This window comes from Heliangelus exortis, chromosome 3 (assembly GCF_036169615.1).
Source record: "Heliangelus exortis chromosome 3, bHelExo1.hap1, whole genome shotgun sequence".
Classification (NCBI taxonomy): Eukaryota; Metazoa; Chordata; class Aves; order Apodiformes; family Trochilidae; genus Heliangelus; species Heliangelus exortis.
The window spans coordinates 73,839,094-73,858,429 of NC_092424.1; the positions used below are offsets into that span (position 1 = coordinate 73,839,094).

Here is a 19,336-nt window from a genome sequence, read left to right on the forward strand (position 1 = left end):
ACAAATATGTGGGGTGCAATCCCCTCACACTTTCCCTTATTTTCTCAGTGAATCTGTACTAAAGAGGTTATTCTCTTAGGCTTGCAGTTAGCAGGAAAAGCTCAGATTCAGTTACTCTTGTAACTGACCCGTGCTGCTGTGCCCATAATTTCTCTGAGGGAAAGTGTTTGATGCTTTTCCACAGAGCTTTCTTTAGAACTTTCCTAACTGCACTATCCAAAGGATCACTGTTGAGTTATGGTGCTTCTTGCATTAAACATTATTGATGAGAAAATGTTCATGAATTATTACTAACAGGTTGGATTTCCCTGAGGTACCTAAAGACTGTTTCCTTTTATTCTGAAAGTAAGGTGCAGAGATAAAAATAGAGGATTGGGTAAAAAATAGTGAGAGTGTTTTGGGGTAATTTTTTGACATTTTCAGTACTAAATTAGCAGTCACTACAAATTTTTTTGAAATCAAATGTAGTTTTCTTGTACTTTGAGGGAAGGAGGTCCTTCTCAATGACTGATCAGGACTGTGATGGCTAGATGATCCACTAGGTACATGATTCTTGGTGATTTGTTACTACACTTACCTGGTTATCTGGTTGGTATTCTTATTTACAGAGCAAATATGTTGTTATATTTGTTCATACCTGACAGTGGAGAACCATCTTTCAGACTTTGCTTTACCTGCATGTTTTCCATTATTTCTCTTTTTGAATTCTACCTACAAGAGAGAACTGGTTGGTTTTGTTGTGCCTACTGCTGTCTTTCATATAAGCTGGTTATAAGAGCTGGGTTTCTTTCTTAATGAAAGGCAGCTTAGAGACAGAACAGTGTGGTATTGGTGTTATACTGGCACATACATATCAATCTTTCTGTGATAAAAAACATGAATTTCTAAGTTTGGTAGACACATACCTCTTTTCTATATTTCTTTCTGATAATTGACATGGGTTTGTTACACTGGCTTGTATTAGGCAAGTGTTTAATCTGGAATTGCTAGAGTAGCAGATTTAGAAGGTAGAAGGTGGAGGTAGATGAAGCAAGTGCTCTCCATCCCAAATACATAGGTAATAAAAATGTAAAGATAACTTATCTGTCTTTCATTGCCTGTCAGATATTTATACTATGAGATTTTAAGTAACTCAGTTAACCTATGGCTTTACTTTCTGTTCAGTATCACTGGCACATCCTATTCTAGCCAGGGAAATATGCAAGTCTTTGTGAATATTTACACTTATGCAAGTCTTTGTGAATATTTAGACTATCAGTCTAAAATAATTTAATTTCCTTAGCAGGATTCTATCTTTAGAGCTGTTGGTTTGGTCTCCAGTGGAGAGCCCACAAAGGTTTTTGACTCAGTGATAAACCATTCACTGGCCTTCCACTGATGCCAGGGAAAGAGGCATTAATAAGTTACAAAAATAGTGTCCAACAGCAAGCTAATATGAACTGGTTTGTGTAATGTTTTCTCTGAAAGTCATGACAGAAGCCTTCCATTTGTATTTTTTTAATCTATTGTATAAAATCTATTGCCTCTCTGTTCTATGAGCCATTTCAGAAAAAAGTCAGATTCCTAAGTCAGTAATTTTTTTTCTTTAACTTTACATTTACACTTAATTTAAGTGGATATAAAGGTGCTATTATGATTTCCTTTGAGGCATAAAGGTACAGCAAGTTTGTATTCATTATGTTATCCTTTTTAAAGATGGCATTCCAGTGTCAAGAATAGAAGTATTTTATTAGATAAACTTTCTATCAAATGAAAAGGAATTATGTTACATGATAACCTTTAAAGAATTTATATATACCATGTTTCTCAACAATATGAACATGACTGCTGTAGCCACTCTGCAAAACAGGAACAGGCTTCAGCCATTATGTATATTTTAGTGACCCCTTATAATAGGAGAAAACTGTTACTTCTTACCATTAAATCTTATCTTCACAATAAGTCCAGATCTAGGACTGTTCAATGCATAAATTTCATTTTAAACACAGGTGTTTTCAGGATCATCTACTTAATTTTTATACAACTTATATTCTCTGGATTTTAGTATTTTAGAACATTTGTGCTTCAGTTCCCACTCGGAATGTCAAGGTAGTATCACAGTGTGTTTAATAAAATGGTTTACATTTGAAAAAAAAATATTTGGCTGCATTAAAATAAAACAGGATGCTACAGTAAACTTTAGTAGCATCCAAATTTCATCATCTATATAAAATGTATTTAACAGGAAGAGTGTTTGCCCATATAAATACATTAAATTTGTCTTGATTTTTCCCTAGTCCCAGTAGATGAAGCAATTCTGAATGTGGCTGTAGGTCTTGGGTATAGTAAATTTTCTCTTACACCATGACACAATTATTTCTGATTTTTCTTTTTACAAAAGATTGTTTAATTTTTAGTTTAAAAGCATCATATTGTGTGTGCCTTTCCATAAAAGCACAGTCACTTGGTAAATCAAGGTGACAATGCCCACGACTGACAGATAACCAAACATGGCATAAGTCTTTCATTTTTGTGACATCAATGAGAAAGAATTGCATTCCAAACTAGAGCATATAAAACCTTCCCATCTCCAATACACATAATGAGTGACAGGTCTCCTTTATTTTTTCAGTCTAATCTTCTTACTCAACCCCTGTCATTACTTGCCAGCTTAAGAAAATGAATCAATACTCAAGAAAGTAAAAATAAAGTTGAATATTTATGACATATATTTCCCACAAGTAGGCCATAAGATAAGATCTTGGGAATAACTGAGTATCTTTACCTTTTTTTTTAATTATTTTTTTTAATTTTTTTATTTCTTTTGATTGTAGTGCAGTATCAAGAACAAGTTGTGAAAGTATATATAGCTCTGGTAGTGGAAGCCAGTAGCCTCAGGCTATATCCCCATTTAATTTTCCTTTAACAGGCAGTTATATAAGAAAAAAACTCATGTGTACCAATCATAACTATTTTGGTGAGCCAAGAAACTCACCAAGATACCTAAGCCACCAAGTTCACTGCTTGCATATTACAGAGTAGATAGGAGTACCCTCATGGTCTTGTAGTTAACAAGTACAAACATTGGGTGCCAAATCCATGCTTCTCCTTGGTATCTATGCTAGAAGCCAATTCAGTGATAGAAAGCTTGGTTTAGCTCACTGCTTAGAGCTGCAGGCAGTTCACCATTTTTTTTTTTTTTATTTATTTAAGCACAAAAGTCTTTTCCTTGCCACTTGCCAGCTAGAGTTGTGGCCATTGTCATTATGCAAGATTTCAAACTATGGGTAGCTGTGTACATGCAGCCAATACTTGGCAAAGTATTCACACTGAAAATGAAAAGTCCTTTCCTCAGCAATCATGGCATAGGGCTCTGTTTTGAATGTACAGGATATCTGTTGAAATGTGTGTGTTTGTTGAACCAAAACTAGAGTTCTAAACTGCATTTTTATAAAGGTAAAGCTGAACGTTTTATAATAGATGATGCTGCTTTGATAAATGGCTGTGGGTTCTCATGCCCCAAGTACTCCAGAAGGCAGTCTTACAGCCTTGGTGTGCCTTTAGCAAGTCATTGCAAGTTCTGCCTACTTTGTACCTCCCTATTTGTAATTGAAGTGCAATAGGCAAATGTAGACCCTCTGCAGCCTGCAGTTCTTTTGTCTTCACTGGTTTCTGCTTAGTGCCTTTGCTTCTCATGGAGTTCTACTATTGTTCTATAAACTAGACCAGTTACACTTATATTGCTGATGAATTTGTTTTCACAGAATTTGGGCCACTTAGTGACACCAACTCAGCCTTACTGACTGCTGTTTGAAGGCACACAAATGTTTTTCTCTGTCAGCGAAGAAGTTATTGCTCAGACTTGTAAAACTGTTAAGAGAGAGGATGGCATTTTGTAGTTTGTTCTCTGATTGGAACAGAAATTTCAGGATAAGTGTTGCTTTGGCTAAAATGATTACACCATACAAGATTGGTATCCAGCATATATTGTTCCCTTAGCAGAGTAGTTTTTAAAAAGAAGGATGTAAGAGGATTACTGATCAGTCCTTGATGAAGTATCTGACACTTCTGTTTTCCTATTTACATTTAGATTCTTTCTTTGTCTCATGCTTTTTTTCTTTTTTCCTCCTGATGGAAGCTGACCAGCTTCAGAAGGTCAAATTTTATTTTAAATGTTGATGTTATGGATTATCACAGAGGAACATTCAAGAAATCAGCCTCTCCTATTGTTTGCCAAGTATTTACATGTTGCCTTATTTCAGTCACTTAGGTAGCTCATGCTACCTATAATGTTAGGATAAAATGCAGAGGTATTTTTGCCAAAACCAAAAGACCAAAACTTTACTTAAAATTTGGAAAAGTTAATAAATATGTATACACACATATATATATATTTGGATATTTGGTATAGCACAGTAAGCTTGTTTTCCTTTCTGTCTTCCAGTGAAGCAAGCTGAGAGTATTCAAGCTACTAGTTTTCAAAAATACAAAATATCTTAAATCTATTCATCTCACTTAAGAGGCTGAAAAAATGTCTGAGATTCCTCTCACAACAGGTCTCTTAAATCCTTCTCCTGCCAAGGTGAAGAAGGCATGTTACTTTGTTCACTTATATTTAATTAGTGTGTGTATTCATGTCTACTTACAAAACATTTTTAGGCACAACTGATGCATATAAGTATTAAGACATTTTATCTTAAACATATGAAATCATTGAATGCACAATATCTTGTAGGTTAATGAGATAAATTCCAATTGTTTTTTGCTTAAGGCAGCAAGAAAATGTAAGCAACATGAGGTGTAGAAAATGGATTCTTTTTCTCTTTTCTATGTGATTGTCTTAATATTTACTACATGCAGTCATATAAGATGCTAATTTTTAATACTTCTTTAGCTATAAGAATGCATGTTTGCTTTCTCTTGATTCACAGAGAACAGATGGATGCTTGACTGCCTGCTAATCCACAGCTGGAATGGTTTCAGCGGTTTCCACGTTGCTGGGTTAGAGTGGCTTTTCTAGTGGACTGAGAGGGCAGCAAGAGAGGGATATCATTATTCATCAGTATCCCAGTGGGATCGCTGCCAGCAGAGATTAATTTTTTCTGTTATGCTTGTAAAACAAGCTCAGGTGGAGTCTCTAATCCTCAGGGCACGGGTGGCAGATCAAGGAAGATGCTACAAAGCTAGTTAATTTTCAGATTCTAGGGGAAACAGAAGCTCTGTTAGATGTATAAATACATGATTGCAAATTTAAGTAGCTCAAATCCAAATGGGATCTTCCTAGACATCTGGTACTGAAAATCTCTGTGTTCTTTGTCTTTTAGAAGAAGTTCTTAAAACTTTACACCAGAGACAAAATATCTGCAACTCTTAATCATCGGTTATCTTTTTTTTTTTTTTTTTTTTTTTTTAATTTAGCTCTTTAGCTGTATGCCTTTTTTACAGAAAGAAAAAATATGATATAGGTCTGTGTAGGAACACTGAGTTTACAGTATTCTCACAAATTTATGTGCAGTGAACATCACCAAGAAAAATTATCACTTGCTATCCAAAAAGGGTTAGATCTACATTATTAATGCATGGTATGTCCCATTCAGGTAATGGGATGTTCTGCTATGGTCAAATGTGGTGCAAGGGCATTTTTGCCATGTTACTTACTGAAGCCATTCAGTAAGTATTCAGCTCTGGTCATTCACAACAGAAGTGTTGAAAGAACTTTGCACACCCAAATACTGACAGATTTTCTGATTATTTAGTAAGACTTAAAATATTTTTTCTTTTCACTTACTTTTAGTTTCCTCAGTGATTCCTCTTCCTCATTCTTGCAGCTATCAGTGTCTTCCATCTCTGCATTACCTTTATAGCTCTTGAGTTCTTCAAAACATTGGGTAAGATTTTCAAGCAATGTTAATCCACACAGTTACACTGGAATGAGTGGAGATGTGCCAGTTTTGATCAGCAGGGAACTACCCTTATTGAAATTTACTTGTAACAGCTGTCACTTCCTCTTAAAGTTGTGTCTTTCTACTATTCTATTAAACTATTTTCATTTAAAATTGCTCAGAGTGAAACCAGTAGCACTGCCTTGCTGAGAAGACATTGTGCTTATAGGCACCTTCCAAGTTTCCCATCTATTTCTGCCAGTTCATATTGTTGTTCTGCTATTCTGGGCTTGAGCCCGTCTTGAACAGAGACTGCTAGTCATTTCACCACATGATGACAGGTATTCATCCCTGTGAACTCTTTATTTCCTTTTGTCTCTGGTCACATAGTAGTCTAGGTCCAGAATTTAAGCCAGTACAAAAGATGCAGCAGTGTGCATTTGTGGCTCCCCACTGGAGAAGCTGCCACAGGTCAGCAGATCTCAAATCCGGTTTTCAACACACTGAGCTTTTACAGCTTGCCCTTAACATATACAGTGTGTATGGGCCACAGAAAGAAATAGTAGCTCTTACTCTTGTCTCCATGCAGAGTAGCAGTAATTTAATATAGAGATCTGTTAACTTCTTCCCTGGGTCTGGGCTCCGCACTGGAAGATCCCAGTGGAGGATTAAAGCCAAAGATGGAAAATGACTGATGGCTTTCCCAGGGAAAGCTGTGTGCCAAGATCTGCTATTACAAATTTCATTGCTGTCATCATCTCAATCAGTAGTTGAGCCAGTTGATTCAGCCAAGCTTTGAAATGTGGACATGTGTCCAAATGGAACTGAAGAAGATTTCTCATGACAATCAGACTTTTGAATGTATACTCAGAAAGATTTTCCCAGTTTTGTGTTAGCACATTACTGAGTTCGTGCACTGAAAAGCTTTTCTGTATTAGTGCAGTGCAGTTAGTTTCAGTACAGCTAAAACCAGCTGGTTTAAAATCTTTCTTATGACTTGAGATTACAGGGGAAGAAAGTTGTGGGTCACTGTCCCATCTAGGTGTTAAGAATTTAAAAAAAAAAAAATGGGGTGGTGATAATGAGTTCAAAATGTGTGGATTCTAAGTGTTCTCAGGGAAAGGAGTAGGAAAAGTCAGAGATCTTGGAGAGGTGAAAATCTCAAATACACCATTTCCAGTGAGAAACTGTAACAGTTCTCTCACATCACTATAATTCATTTTATAAATGCAAACTATGCCATTCCATTCATATTTCTTTGCTATGGTCAAAGCAAGTTATTCCAGTTGAATAAAGTGTATGTCATACCAGTTTCAGATGTTTACTCTTATTTTTGTCCTACTTTAGTCATCTTTTGCATTTGTTTTTCCCTAAAGTGTGTCTTATAGGCTTATAATCAAAACTTTCAGTTTACTTTCAGTTTACTTTCACTTTCAGAGTGAAATAAAGCCACCTCTATGCAAGTTGTACAGGTTTAATACTGTGAAAAGAACCTACGTGTTCTTGGGAGAAATTAATGTATTGTAAGAAAATTTTTTATTAGGACTGGCCAAAAAAGTAGCACTGAATTATGATTGTGATCATAAACTTTATGATATATGGATTGTGACAGTTAAGACTTGAAATTATGAATTCATTCCTTGTTGCAATATGTTTTCATAAAGTATGCAATTTTAAAAGGACATTGCTCTTAAACAGAGTGTATTTCTACCATTTGGTAAACCAATTACAATGATTGTATTATCTATTACTGTATCTTCCTGTACACCGAAACCTACCTTCTCTGATATCGTTAAGAAACTTTAGAAGAAAAAGGCAAATTGACCTTCAAGTCAGTATTCAAGTCCTAAAAACTTTTTTCCCATGTCAAATTATTATTATTTTATATAATCCTCTCTCTCACATGCACTAGGATGCTTGCATATATTTTTTTTAGCAGCTCCATGACGAAGCAGAGGTCTGTAATTAACTTTATACTTTAGAAGTTCCCAGATCTGCCAGGTCACTCTCTGCTACTGGTAGCTAATATTGCTGACCTCCTATTGCTCTGTGTGCAGTGGCAAAGGTCTTTCAGACTCCTGACCTCTGGTCATCAGGAATGTCATCAGTAGTTTGTAGTTTGGATGTTTTAAGTAAGAGGTGAACTTGTGAAATCTAAACCCTTCAGGGTGTTTTTAAGTGATCATTCAACTGTTTCATTGCCCTAGCTTGTACTTTCTTTTGTGATGTCTGTAACTGTAAAATTTGGATGTTTATCATATGCAGCTCTTTAAAAGCAAAAATCAAAAACTTGTCTGTTTAAAGTGAAAAGTCTGATAATAAAATTATATATGAATTCTCTGATTACTAACATGAGCACTTTGTAAGAATTATAAAAACTTCTTTTATGTTCTTATAAACTATGTTTGTAGGTTACTGAAATGTGCCCATTTAAAATCCTGATAGTTACAAATTATTTTTTAAAAGTAGAATATTCACATAATAGTATATGAATGGGGTTTACAACTTTATCTCTCCAACTTCTCATGTTTAACTGGGAATTTCCAATACTCACTCTGCTAAGTCTTCAGCCCAGAGACAGAGCCCAGGGTAGCCCAGCCTCACCGAGTTAATTGGGTTAACTTTACAAGGCACATTTTTGGGTTTTTTTTTCCTTTTGACATACAGCTTTTATGTGTAAAAATGCATTGATCGTTAGTTAGATAACAGATTTAAAAGCATTTATTTCATAAAGATACTGAGCAGCCTTATTACCTTGGATGCTGCTGTCCATCCTACACCTACCTACTTTCCTCCCAACATTTTTCTAAAAGTAAAGAGTACTCCAACAGGCATAACATCATTTTCCTGTGGGAAAATGAAGCACCAGTGCCAGAGCCAAGAGCCCCTTTTTTTCCCCAGCCAGGGAGGGACAGCTGCAGCTCTGACTCCTCCATGGCCCATGGTGCAGGGGCTGGCACAGGACTTTGCTTTCTGCCTGTCCTCCCTACCAGGTCTGGAAGGAAGAGATGGGAAAGAAACTGCACTGTAGGGTTGGCTCTGGTCTGCTGGATAACATTTGATTTCACAGCCACATAATCGTGCAGCTGACAGGGAGAGACATGACATGGTATCTGAAGGCAAGGAGCTTGTTTAGAAATGGTCTCCGGTGAATTGCAGCATCATGACTTAAATATATTCAATTCTTGCCTGATGATTTTTGTTTTCTTCTTTTGCATCATGCTAGCCACTTCTCAAGACCTTTACAAAATTTCAGCCTGCCCTGTTGCTTAACATAATCTGCCAGGCTGCCCTGTAAATTGAATATTTCTGCAAAGTTTGCCTTAAAAAGATATTTTTACATGTGTGAAACAAACTGAGGAAGCACTTTGTGCAAATGTTTGCTGTCTGAAAGAGGACTTCCCATTTAAATATTCCTGTGTTATGTAGTAGCTACAATAAAATGGTAGAAATTACTTTTTTTCTTGTTGTCTATAAATATGAATCTTGAAGCCATGCACTGTGCTTGTTATTAAAACTTATAACTAGTAATATACATTTATAACTGTCTTTAAAGGGGATATTGTCCTAGACCTTTTATCTCTAAGAGTAAAAAAAACACCTAAACATTTTAAACTTTGGAAGTTTGAATTATGTCCCATAAAACTGAGACCAAAGCATAACCATTTATGAGCTACCAATAAACTCCTTAAAATAGGAGTTTATAATGGAATTGCTAACAGAGATATAATTTTCAGAGCAGTAATTCTAGCAAATACTTTTCCAATTCCATTTTTCAAACCATTTCACTTTTTGATGTGAGCTGAGAAATAACTTTTAAGTATGTGGTCAGTTTGGTTTTGTTTCTTTTTTTAAAGCACATGTTTTCTCACATTGACGTGTTTTCTGAATATAAATCTGAGCTAGATTGTGTTCCAGCTGCCTGCCAGGCTACATCTGTATAAATTTAATGTCTTTCCTTATAAATCAAGTGCACATTTAAAAATGTGAAGATTAAATATAGTATAAAAATGTTGGTTAATTCAAATAATTTTCATAATATATACCTGAGTTGTTATTGTGTCACATCATACAGTTTTGTGCTCTGGGGAAGAGCAGAGGCAAAGGGAGATTAACTTGGGGAATTTAGTTTAGAAATTTTTTCATTGTCCACATGACACTGTTAACAGGGCCAAATGAGGCTTGTGACAGCACATGCATGGAGATATATATATGTGTGTATATATATATATATATATATATAAAACAGAAATAATGTTTTAAGTTCAGTTATCCTCAAAGAAAAATCTAGATTTTGTGAATCTAATAGAAGACATTATTATCCAGTAACTTCATTACTCACAAACTAACAAGGTTTGTTCTTTCTCTGTTTTAACCATGCTGCTTTTCTCTATCCTATATTAAGGGTAAGATAGGTATCACCTAAATGAGAACAATTACAGATTGCTTTAAAGATTGGAGTCCAGCTGCTTCCCATACACTGTAGCACTGTGTGGAAGTGACAGGTCAGGGTGTTGCACTAAAATATTCTGTAGCAGTTTTTACAATAGATACACCTTTACAGAATAAGAAAGCCAATTATATAGTAATATTGTTGAGTTTATATTTTACCTATTCCGTTACTTAAAGATCAAAATGTTCTTGGTTCACATGTTATATTGGCATACTTTTCGACTCCTTATAACTAAGATTTACTTCATAATGTATTATAGTGTTAATTGCAGAACAGCTGTTTATTGCAACTTATTTTTTACTTTTCATTCTATGCACAAATGTATGATTTTTGTGGTCCTTCAGCATGTACTCAGACTACCAGAAGTTCATGTAATTTGAACCAAGGTTCAGGTAAAGAGGACACACTTACTATATGGTCTAAAAAAGATCCTCATCTTTGTTATTTTTATTATTATGGTAGTTAGTTTTACTACTAGTTTAATGTAAGGTTTTTTTAATACTTTAGCTTAATGACCGCTAATTTTGGTGTCAAATTTTCTAAGAATGCCTTTCCCTTTTTTCTGCATTAGAAATTTGAAAGAGAGCAAAACTCATTGTGTATTTATATTAAAGTTGAAAATGTGATGTGCTTGTGTTTGCTGTACCTATGTAAAAAAAAAAAAAAAGAAATGTAAAGACAGGCAGTCTGAGGTAGTTTCAGTAACAGCATCGCTGAAGAAAAGACTACTGGTTCAACTCTGGAATGTGAGAAACTATTTTTGGTTTGTTTTAGACCCTCATTGTTACAAATTAATCAGCTGCTCTTTAAAGTCTAGAACTCATTAACTTTATAAGTTTTACTGTTCCCATGACTAAACCAAACTTAAAATATTCACGTTTACTTTAGTTACTCACCTTGATCTCATTTCTGTCTGTGCTCCAGAAGTATCCTCTTCTCTCTTGTAAACAGACAGCAAGGTGTAGTTACTTGAGATCTAAACTATTTTAGAAAGTTTAGATGTGGTATAAGTTTATAGTTCACCTCTCTCTATAAATTAGTAATTTTAGACAACCTTGCACATTTTGTGAGTAGAAAGAAAATCCAGGTTTCTTTAACTCCATGGACTCTGTGGAACATAGTGCTTGCCATGTTTGGATATTTAATTTTTCGTTCCATCTTACTCCTCAAATGCCTCAGTACTAGAAAACAGCAAAAGAAAAGATATATCATTTTAATGGGATCAGTCGTTTACTCTTAAAAAAATTCCAGCAAGTCAAATAAAGGGTGTTGAGAAGCTGCATATCTGGAGCGTAATGTTGCTGACAGAACTCTTAAGATGGTTCTGTGGCTTGTGTTATGCAGGAAACAGAATTCAATTATCAGAGTAGCTCCTTGGCCTTGTAAAATGTAACTATCAATTTTATGCAGGTCTATGTGTGACATTTCTCACTGGCAAGCCAGGGTGCTGTCTCCTGCATGACCCTGCATTGCATACAGATTGAAATGTAGGTTTGAGAGGACTCTTACACCCTCAAAATGATGCAGCAGTCTCTAGTGCCCAAAAGAAGACATTATTGGGAAAGTCCATCACAGACCTATAGAAAAGAGAGGTGTGAAGTGATTCCCACACTCATGACTGCAGAATCCATAGTAAAATTCCTAGGTATCTCCTGCTATACTCCAAGTTGTGTTTAACTGTGTAGGTGCTTGTAAAGATATTATTCCCAGGTGGGCTACAGTAGTCCTGATTAATAGCGAGGAAAAGGGAAAGTGAAAAATGCATGGCAATGCTTTGTGGATTAACTATAAAGTTTGAATTAAGTTTCTTGGCTTTATAATGAAGATTAATGATTGATATGTAATTTGATCTGTTTTCTCACCCATGGAAGTAAGAATGACATTCAGATACAGTGCAGTAAAATAATATATATTCTATATTGTGTGGACTAGTTGAAGCTACAGCCTTTGCACAACAGATTGAGACTCCCAATAAAAAGGAAAACTAAAATGAAAAAAATATTGAGTGAACAGCAGGGCCCATTTGAGGTGATTACAAAGGATGTTTCTTTATTCTGTCTTTTCTTGAGCAACCTGAAAACAGTAGCAGGGGGTTACAAGCAGAGTTCATCACAGCGTTGTCAATCACTGTCATTTAACATTTTGCAATGGAAGATGTCTTTATTCAAGGACAGCTGGGCAAATCAGAGAAACAGATTTGTAGTTAGTAGTCTGTCCAGCCTACACTAAGCAAACAAGGACAGGGCAGACATACTGGCCTCTCACATAAAAATATAATGGACTCTGCTGACCTCGGTGCCCTCCATTCAGCTTCATTCTCAGTTGTATAAAAGCTTCACTACCCATTCTCAATTTCCTTTAATTACCTACATGATGCAGATAAGAAAATGAACCTCACTTACTTACAGTCAATGATCACAAACAGGAAATTAAGTAGGCAAGTTGTTTAAAATAAGAGGAGTGTTTTGGAGGTAAATAAAACATGTGCTGGGGAAGAATTAGGGAAAATGCATTTTCAGGAGTACCAGTTGGTCTGGAGTGACTTGGCTGATCCTTCTTTCTGATACTCTAAACTGCAAAGCAAAACTCAGTTTTAAAATCCCCTTGGTAAATATTCTTTAAAATATCTTTGAAGGAGAAGCCAGTTAAATAAAAAGCATGAGACAAACATGGAGACTCCTATAGGACTTAAAAAGATTGTGACCTTAGGTTCAGAGAATAAATGACCACAGTTTTCACAAGAGATCTAGCAGAGACATCCAGGATTAAGCAGCAGTTGTCTTGAGTCAGACTTCTTTTCTAATCTGCAGTCAAGATTTGAAATAAATTAATGGCATTCTGATTTTCTTTCAAAATCTTAAGTTGTCTGGTATATTTCCTTCTACATTTATAGCACAGCTGAGATGTAGTTTCATCATGCCATTAAAGAAAACAGAAAATTCTCTGCTGTCAGTTTCCAAGGGGGCTAAAAAACAGCTTCCTAACTGTTACTAGGAATTGTCAAAAAAGGTTCTGTGTGTTAGGATAGGATATGAATGAGTGGATACAGTACTTTGCAAGTCAATTGGGTAGTTCTATTAGGTTTTATAAAATTGCCATTTTTCTTTACCTCACTCAGTATTGGTTACCATTGTGAATATTTTATTAATACAGATTTGCAGGAAGTCTGACTGGAGACTGAAGACTAAAATGCATAATATCAAATCTCTAGTGTAAGAGGACTATAAAACCCTGAACCCTTTAATTTAATGCACTGTTAAGCCTAGAGTTTGGAAGACATTGCCCCTCAGGCTACCCAACTGACTTTTTATTTTGTGACAGAAGAAATACACTCTCAAATTGCAGATGGAAAAGACAGCACATATTAGAAAACTCTCACTCTACTTGCAAGTTTTACACTTTAGAAAGATCATTCTCATTCCAAACAAGAGTACGTACACGTATGTGCACAAGAGAATTTTATGGAGGAAAAGTGATTGCAAATTCAGTCACAGAACTGACTTTTCAGCCTAAGTTACAGTTCTTAGGATGCTTCTGTTGAATTTTCTTTCTTTCAGAGAAAGTGGATTTGCCTAGCAGGATAATGAACATCTCTGCTCTGGCTACTATGACTATGACAAGTATGAGTACTTGTCCCTCTCGGCCACAAGGCTGTTGCTCGTCATAAGTACATGGAGTTTACCTGTTGGTGTGCAGCTCCTTTTCTCAGCAGTGTGAAAGTTCTTAGCTTTCTTCTTTTATTCCCACTCTGGAGCCCAGGGGATTGTTTTCAGCACCTACTTGCAATTTTGCTCATTGCTTTGATCACTGAGCTTTGATCACATTGCTTAGACACTGACTGCTCAAAATGTTGAAAATATATTTTTTAAGAACCTTACCAGAGCTGTTTAAAACCTACACCTGTATGATTTGAATACAGAGAGAGAAGAAGGAAATTTAAATTAAAAATGTGAATTTTTGATCTCTCTTTGCTATCCTTTCATTGTTTTTATGAGGGCAGTATGTCTATAGAAGGTCATCTAAAATATTGAGTCCATCCAAGGAATGCATTGATTTCACTGCTTTTATTTTCTTCTTCTTTAATGTTAAAATCAGCTATTCAAAAAACAAACAAAAAACCAACCAACCAAACAAAAAAAACCTTAAAACCTGTAATTGTGTGAATAATTTACTAGCTGGTTTTCCCACACACAATTTTGATAAATAAGTATGCCTTCTAAACATTAAAATGCTTCTATTTTAACAATGAAATCTAACTAGTAAATTACATGCATATACTTTTAATGTCTCAGTTAAAAAATAATTATTGTGATGTTAATTACAATGGGTTTTGGTTTTGTTTTATAGAATGCTGAAGAGTATGCAGATCTGCCTGTGAGACACAATGAAGATCAAATGAATAGTGAACTGGCAAAGCATCTTCCAATTGAAGTCAATCCCCATTCATTTGACAGTTCACACACAAAAACACACCTCCTGCTGCAAGCTCACTTCAGCCATGCCATGCTGCCTTGTCCAGATTATGCAACTGATACAAAGACAGTGCTGGACCAAGCAATTAGAATATGTCAGGTACAGTAAGGCATTTCAATATTTAACTCTTGTTTTACTATTCATCCTTAGTGTCTTGTAATGTTTTGAATATAGAAAAATCTGAAGATTTCTTGTAGTCTTGCGGAGAACTGGTACCACATGGCATGATGACAGTTTGCTTAGGGAAGAACCAGGTGCCCATAAAGATGCCCTCTTTACAGAACTGGAGGTAAACAAACATGGTAAGACTGTGGTGCCCCAGTTGGAAGCCTCTGTTGCCATAGGCCTAGCCTCTTCTTTCATATGCAACAGCTTTCTATATCTGTATCATGGAATGTTGGATGCAAATCATTCCTGCATGGGTGTGCTCACTGCAAATTTTTTTGCTCTGACCCCCAAGAGCCTGGCTCCCATGGGCACATTTATTTTTTTATAGCACCCAAAAGCACTGTAGTCACTGCCAGGCATAAATAAAACATGTTTTGAAATGTGGTTTGGGATGAGATACTGGGGTTTTCTCTAGCTTGTGAAAAGATAGGTAATGTATTTCCCAATTATCATAGAGTCAAAGAGCACACTTGAAACACAGATTTAAACTCAATCTGGAGGCTTGTGACTTCCCAGAGAAACTAAACTGATGGTGAGAAGCAACAAGTGATCACATGCACAGCTCAAAAGAATTTTAAAGCAGCAATTTGAGTTTGGAAGAGAGTGGTGCCATATCTGAAAAGAGCAATTATGGTTACAGCAGGATGGGTGAGCTCTAGTTGACACAGAGAACAGCAGCCCCTCTGATTCTGCCAGGAAGGAATAATACTGTCTTAGCAGAACTGGACAAGGACTCATTCACAGGTTCTCAAAGATCAGATAGCCTTCAACAAACTATTTTTTTAATCTTCCTCAGTTTCATGTCTGTGAAATAAGGACAGTAATTCTTTCTTCCTACAGTTTTTGTTTGCTCAAATGTTAATGTCCTCAGTGATCTACATGTCAACTATCAGAATGAGGCTTTGATCTCGTTTGAAGCCTGATGGAAATATAGTTACTGCAAACATCATTTTGTCAAGCCAACCAGTTTGAGAAATTATTAATCAATGCTCCAGACACACAAAATACCATGGGCAATTCAGCATCCAGTGGGTCTCAATCTTACACCAGCGAAACCTGCAAGCTCATAATAATAATACTAAACAAAGCAAAATTAAAATTAGGAAAAGTAAGAAGCAAATAACACCACAGATGTTACTGCTACCCAGTCTTAAACTTGGCAAGCAGCAATAATTGAATGCAAGTCTATTCCAAATATTTCAAATAAACAAAATTATAATTCTGAAAGCTTCATTGTACAAACAGTTATTGTTCATGATACTCAGTAATTAACAGAGAACAGTATCAGTTGCTTGGGTGAGAAAATTCACCTTTATTTCAAAGAAATCACATAGTTAAAGTTCATAGACATTTGTGGAATGAGCATTTGGGGGGGTAAATTACTTATTTGGAAAAAAGTGCAGTTAAATGTAAACTCTTTTCAGTAATTATTTTGCTCAATTTATTATTCTGTGCTAAGAAGTTTTGGGTTTTTAAATCCTGTTACTGCATAATAGGTAGTTCATAAACAATAAACTGTAAAAAGAAAAAAACTGAAAATATTGAACTGAAGTTTAGTTCAGTAGAATACTGTTCCATACTGTGCCTTGGCACTCTGGCCTTCAATTAACTGCTACATAATGTTGTATGTAGAGGTCTCTTTAAAAAAAAAGAAAAAAAAAAAAAAAGAAAAAAAAAAAAAAAAAAGGAAAAAAGTTCCTATTAAAAAAAAAAAAAACCATGCAAGCATTTTTGTATTTTGAAGTTGGCGCATGGTTTACATCTCTTGGGAGAATATTTTTTCCATCTTATTAGTCACGCTTTCCAAACGGGGGTTAAAGTTCCCAGTATCTAAGCAATAGACAGGGTTACACTTTCAATACTGGTTGTTACCTTTTTCCTTAGCACTGACCTGCTGATGAACTCTGGGTCAACAGAGGTGGAAAAAAAGATGTTAGTTGTGAGAAAAGGAACTGAACCATAGAGGGGTCCATTGATGAAGGTATTCAGTGGGTGATGTACTCCTTGTGTGTGAAACACACCCTCGTGTGTTACCAAACGTAAAATTCAGCAGTGAGGCAGGAACAGGGTTTTGAGTTATGTTGAACTTTTGTTTATTTACTTACAAAGTACTTTGGCTGTTAGGGTTGTATAGCTAACCTTCAAACTGTGACCTGAACATAAACTGTTATTTTTGCTGGTGAGTATGTGAATGACAGACTTTCCATATCAGCACTGCTTTGCTGCTGCAAGAAAGCCAGATCTTTCAGAGAGCTTTTACAAGTGGTTGTATCTCAGTACATAGAGCAGGCCCCCATCCCAGTTCCCCTGCAGAGCAGATTTGTCATCTCTAGCCACAATACATAAGGAAGCCTCTTTCCACTACAGGCTGTTAAACTTCTCCACACTTCTGTGCTGTCTTTCACCTGAATCAGCCTTCTCTTGCATGGTTCCTTTCACATGCCACCCATTGTGTCCTCCCAGACATTCCTCCAACTTCCTCTGGGCCCCTTTCATCACTAGTGGCTTTAGGCTGAGTTGTGCTAATGGTCAGTCAGAAAATTAAGGTAACAGCATTAGATAGATAAATGTAACTCTTGGATTTCAGGTAAGATATCACTGTCTTCTAATAATAAAAAAATGCCATCACTTCTGATTAATTTTCCTCAGATGTCTTAGAAGTTTTGGTTTTATGTTAGAACGCTGTTCATATGTATTCACAATGAAGTCGTAAACGTTTAAGAGAAGAGTCGTGGTATTGGCTCAATAAAAGAATGTAATTGTTAACATAGAAAATGGAATATATTCTGTTACATTTTCCTATAGTTAGCTTTTGTTAGGTACAGATCAAGTTCATTACAGGATGATAAAATTTACTATTTACTCATTATGAAATACAGAATTTTAATGCTGAATTGCAGTATGAAGATGAATGCCTGTCAGCTCCCTCATGTCTGTGATGCATGGCCACTGAGGCATTGACTAGACTGAAGGACTGAATTCACACTGCTTCACACTGAAGAGCTCAAGTCAAATCTAACAAGTTTTTTATCAGTGACAGGTTCTCATAGATAAAGCACAGAAAGCTCCCATGGCTCAGAAAATTCCTGTGTGATCTTGGGCAAATCATTTTAATTTTTATTTGTCTCAGTTCCTTTAATACAGTTAAAATAGACTGCATATTCTCTTCAAGCCTAGCACACTGTCTGTATCTTTTTTTACTAAGAAAAGATAGAGTTGGAAGATGGTGTTGAGCACTCCAATACTTGCTCAAAATCAAACACCTCTCCACGTCTTGCAAAAGAACATCAAAGAATAAAAATTCTAATGAAATTATTAGCCTAATTTTTTATCGGATATCAAAGACAATACCCCACCTTTTTTCCTGTCTGATTTAAGGATATGTGAGACGGACTAAATCTAATCTCTTTCTTACTTATTTTGTCAAGCCTTATATTTTATGACTGTGTATTCAGCGATCAGTTCTTACTCTCCTGTTCTAAGACTGTCGCCTATATTTGCATTAATTGAAATGGATAATTGAGGCAGTAATACCGTCTGTCTCAGATTCAGCAGGGCAGTCTCTTCTAGGAAATAATGTGACAGTTGCTGGCTTTGCACTGGGATTGGCCACAAGCCTCCACTTGTAGTATAATCGTTGACAAAATATTTTAATATTGCCGGGAGCAGAGCTGCCATGGAGCTCAGCCTTAACCTCTGAGAAGTGTTTACCTATGGATGTGTTAAACACATCTCAGCAGGGTACCTGTGCACTAAGAAGATGGACATGAAATCACATTCCAAACTGCAGAGCAAGGACTGGCTTGCACAGAAAATGTGCACATCCCTGCAACTAGGACCTTGTAACAGTGTCACTGATGGCCTGCCTTTCCCCAGCATGTTAGTCTTCCATGTTAGTCTAATTTTTACAGGAATTAAAACCTTTGGGTTAGGCACTGCATTTCTTTAGCTGGACAATGATGTGTGTAACACTGCCTCACTCATTCTAAAACACTAAATAAGTTGTTTCTGTAGCTTTTGCTACAGTCCTGCTTATGAGAATCAACTTTGTGGTACATGTTTAGGGTCATCAAGTATTGCACAAATAGCTGCCCAATGCAGCTGTCTTAAGAGCTTCCTTACGTACTAAATGCTTACTCTATTAAACCTCAGACTGTGCTGGCTGATGGTGGGAGTCTTTATCTACTGCTTCTCACACAAAAGGTCCTTTCTGGCCATATCAGCACAGCTGCAAACAGCAGAGGTGCCCGAGCTGCAGTTCCCAGACTAAAAGAATGAGAATGTTTCTCATCTCTGGAATTCCCTTCCTCCCCAACGCTTCTCAGTTCCTAACAGCCACTAAAACTGTTCACTTGGGGAACCTTATTCCTTGGAGCACTTG

The 19,336-nt window shown here is 36.1% G+C and overlaps 1 protein-coding gene across 1 annotated transcript in view; it reads left to right on the forward strand.

Moving 5' to 3' along the window:
- Window positions 1-19,336, forward strand: part of ASCC3 (activating signal cointegrator 1 complex subunit 3) — a 249,995-nt gene that overhangs the window by 213,334 nt on the left and 17,325 nt on the right. Inside the window, exon 37 of the mRNA XM_071741267.1 lies at window positions 14,662-14,886. Within this exon, the coding sequence (XP_071597368.1) occupies window positions 14,662-14,886 (225 nt within the window). The remainder of the gene's footprint in view (window positions 1-14,661; window positions 14,887-19,336) is intronic.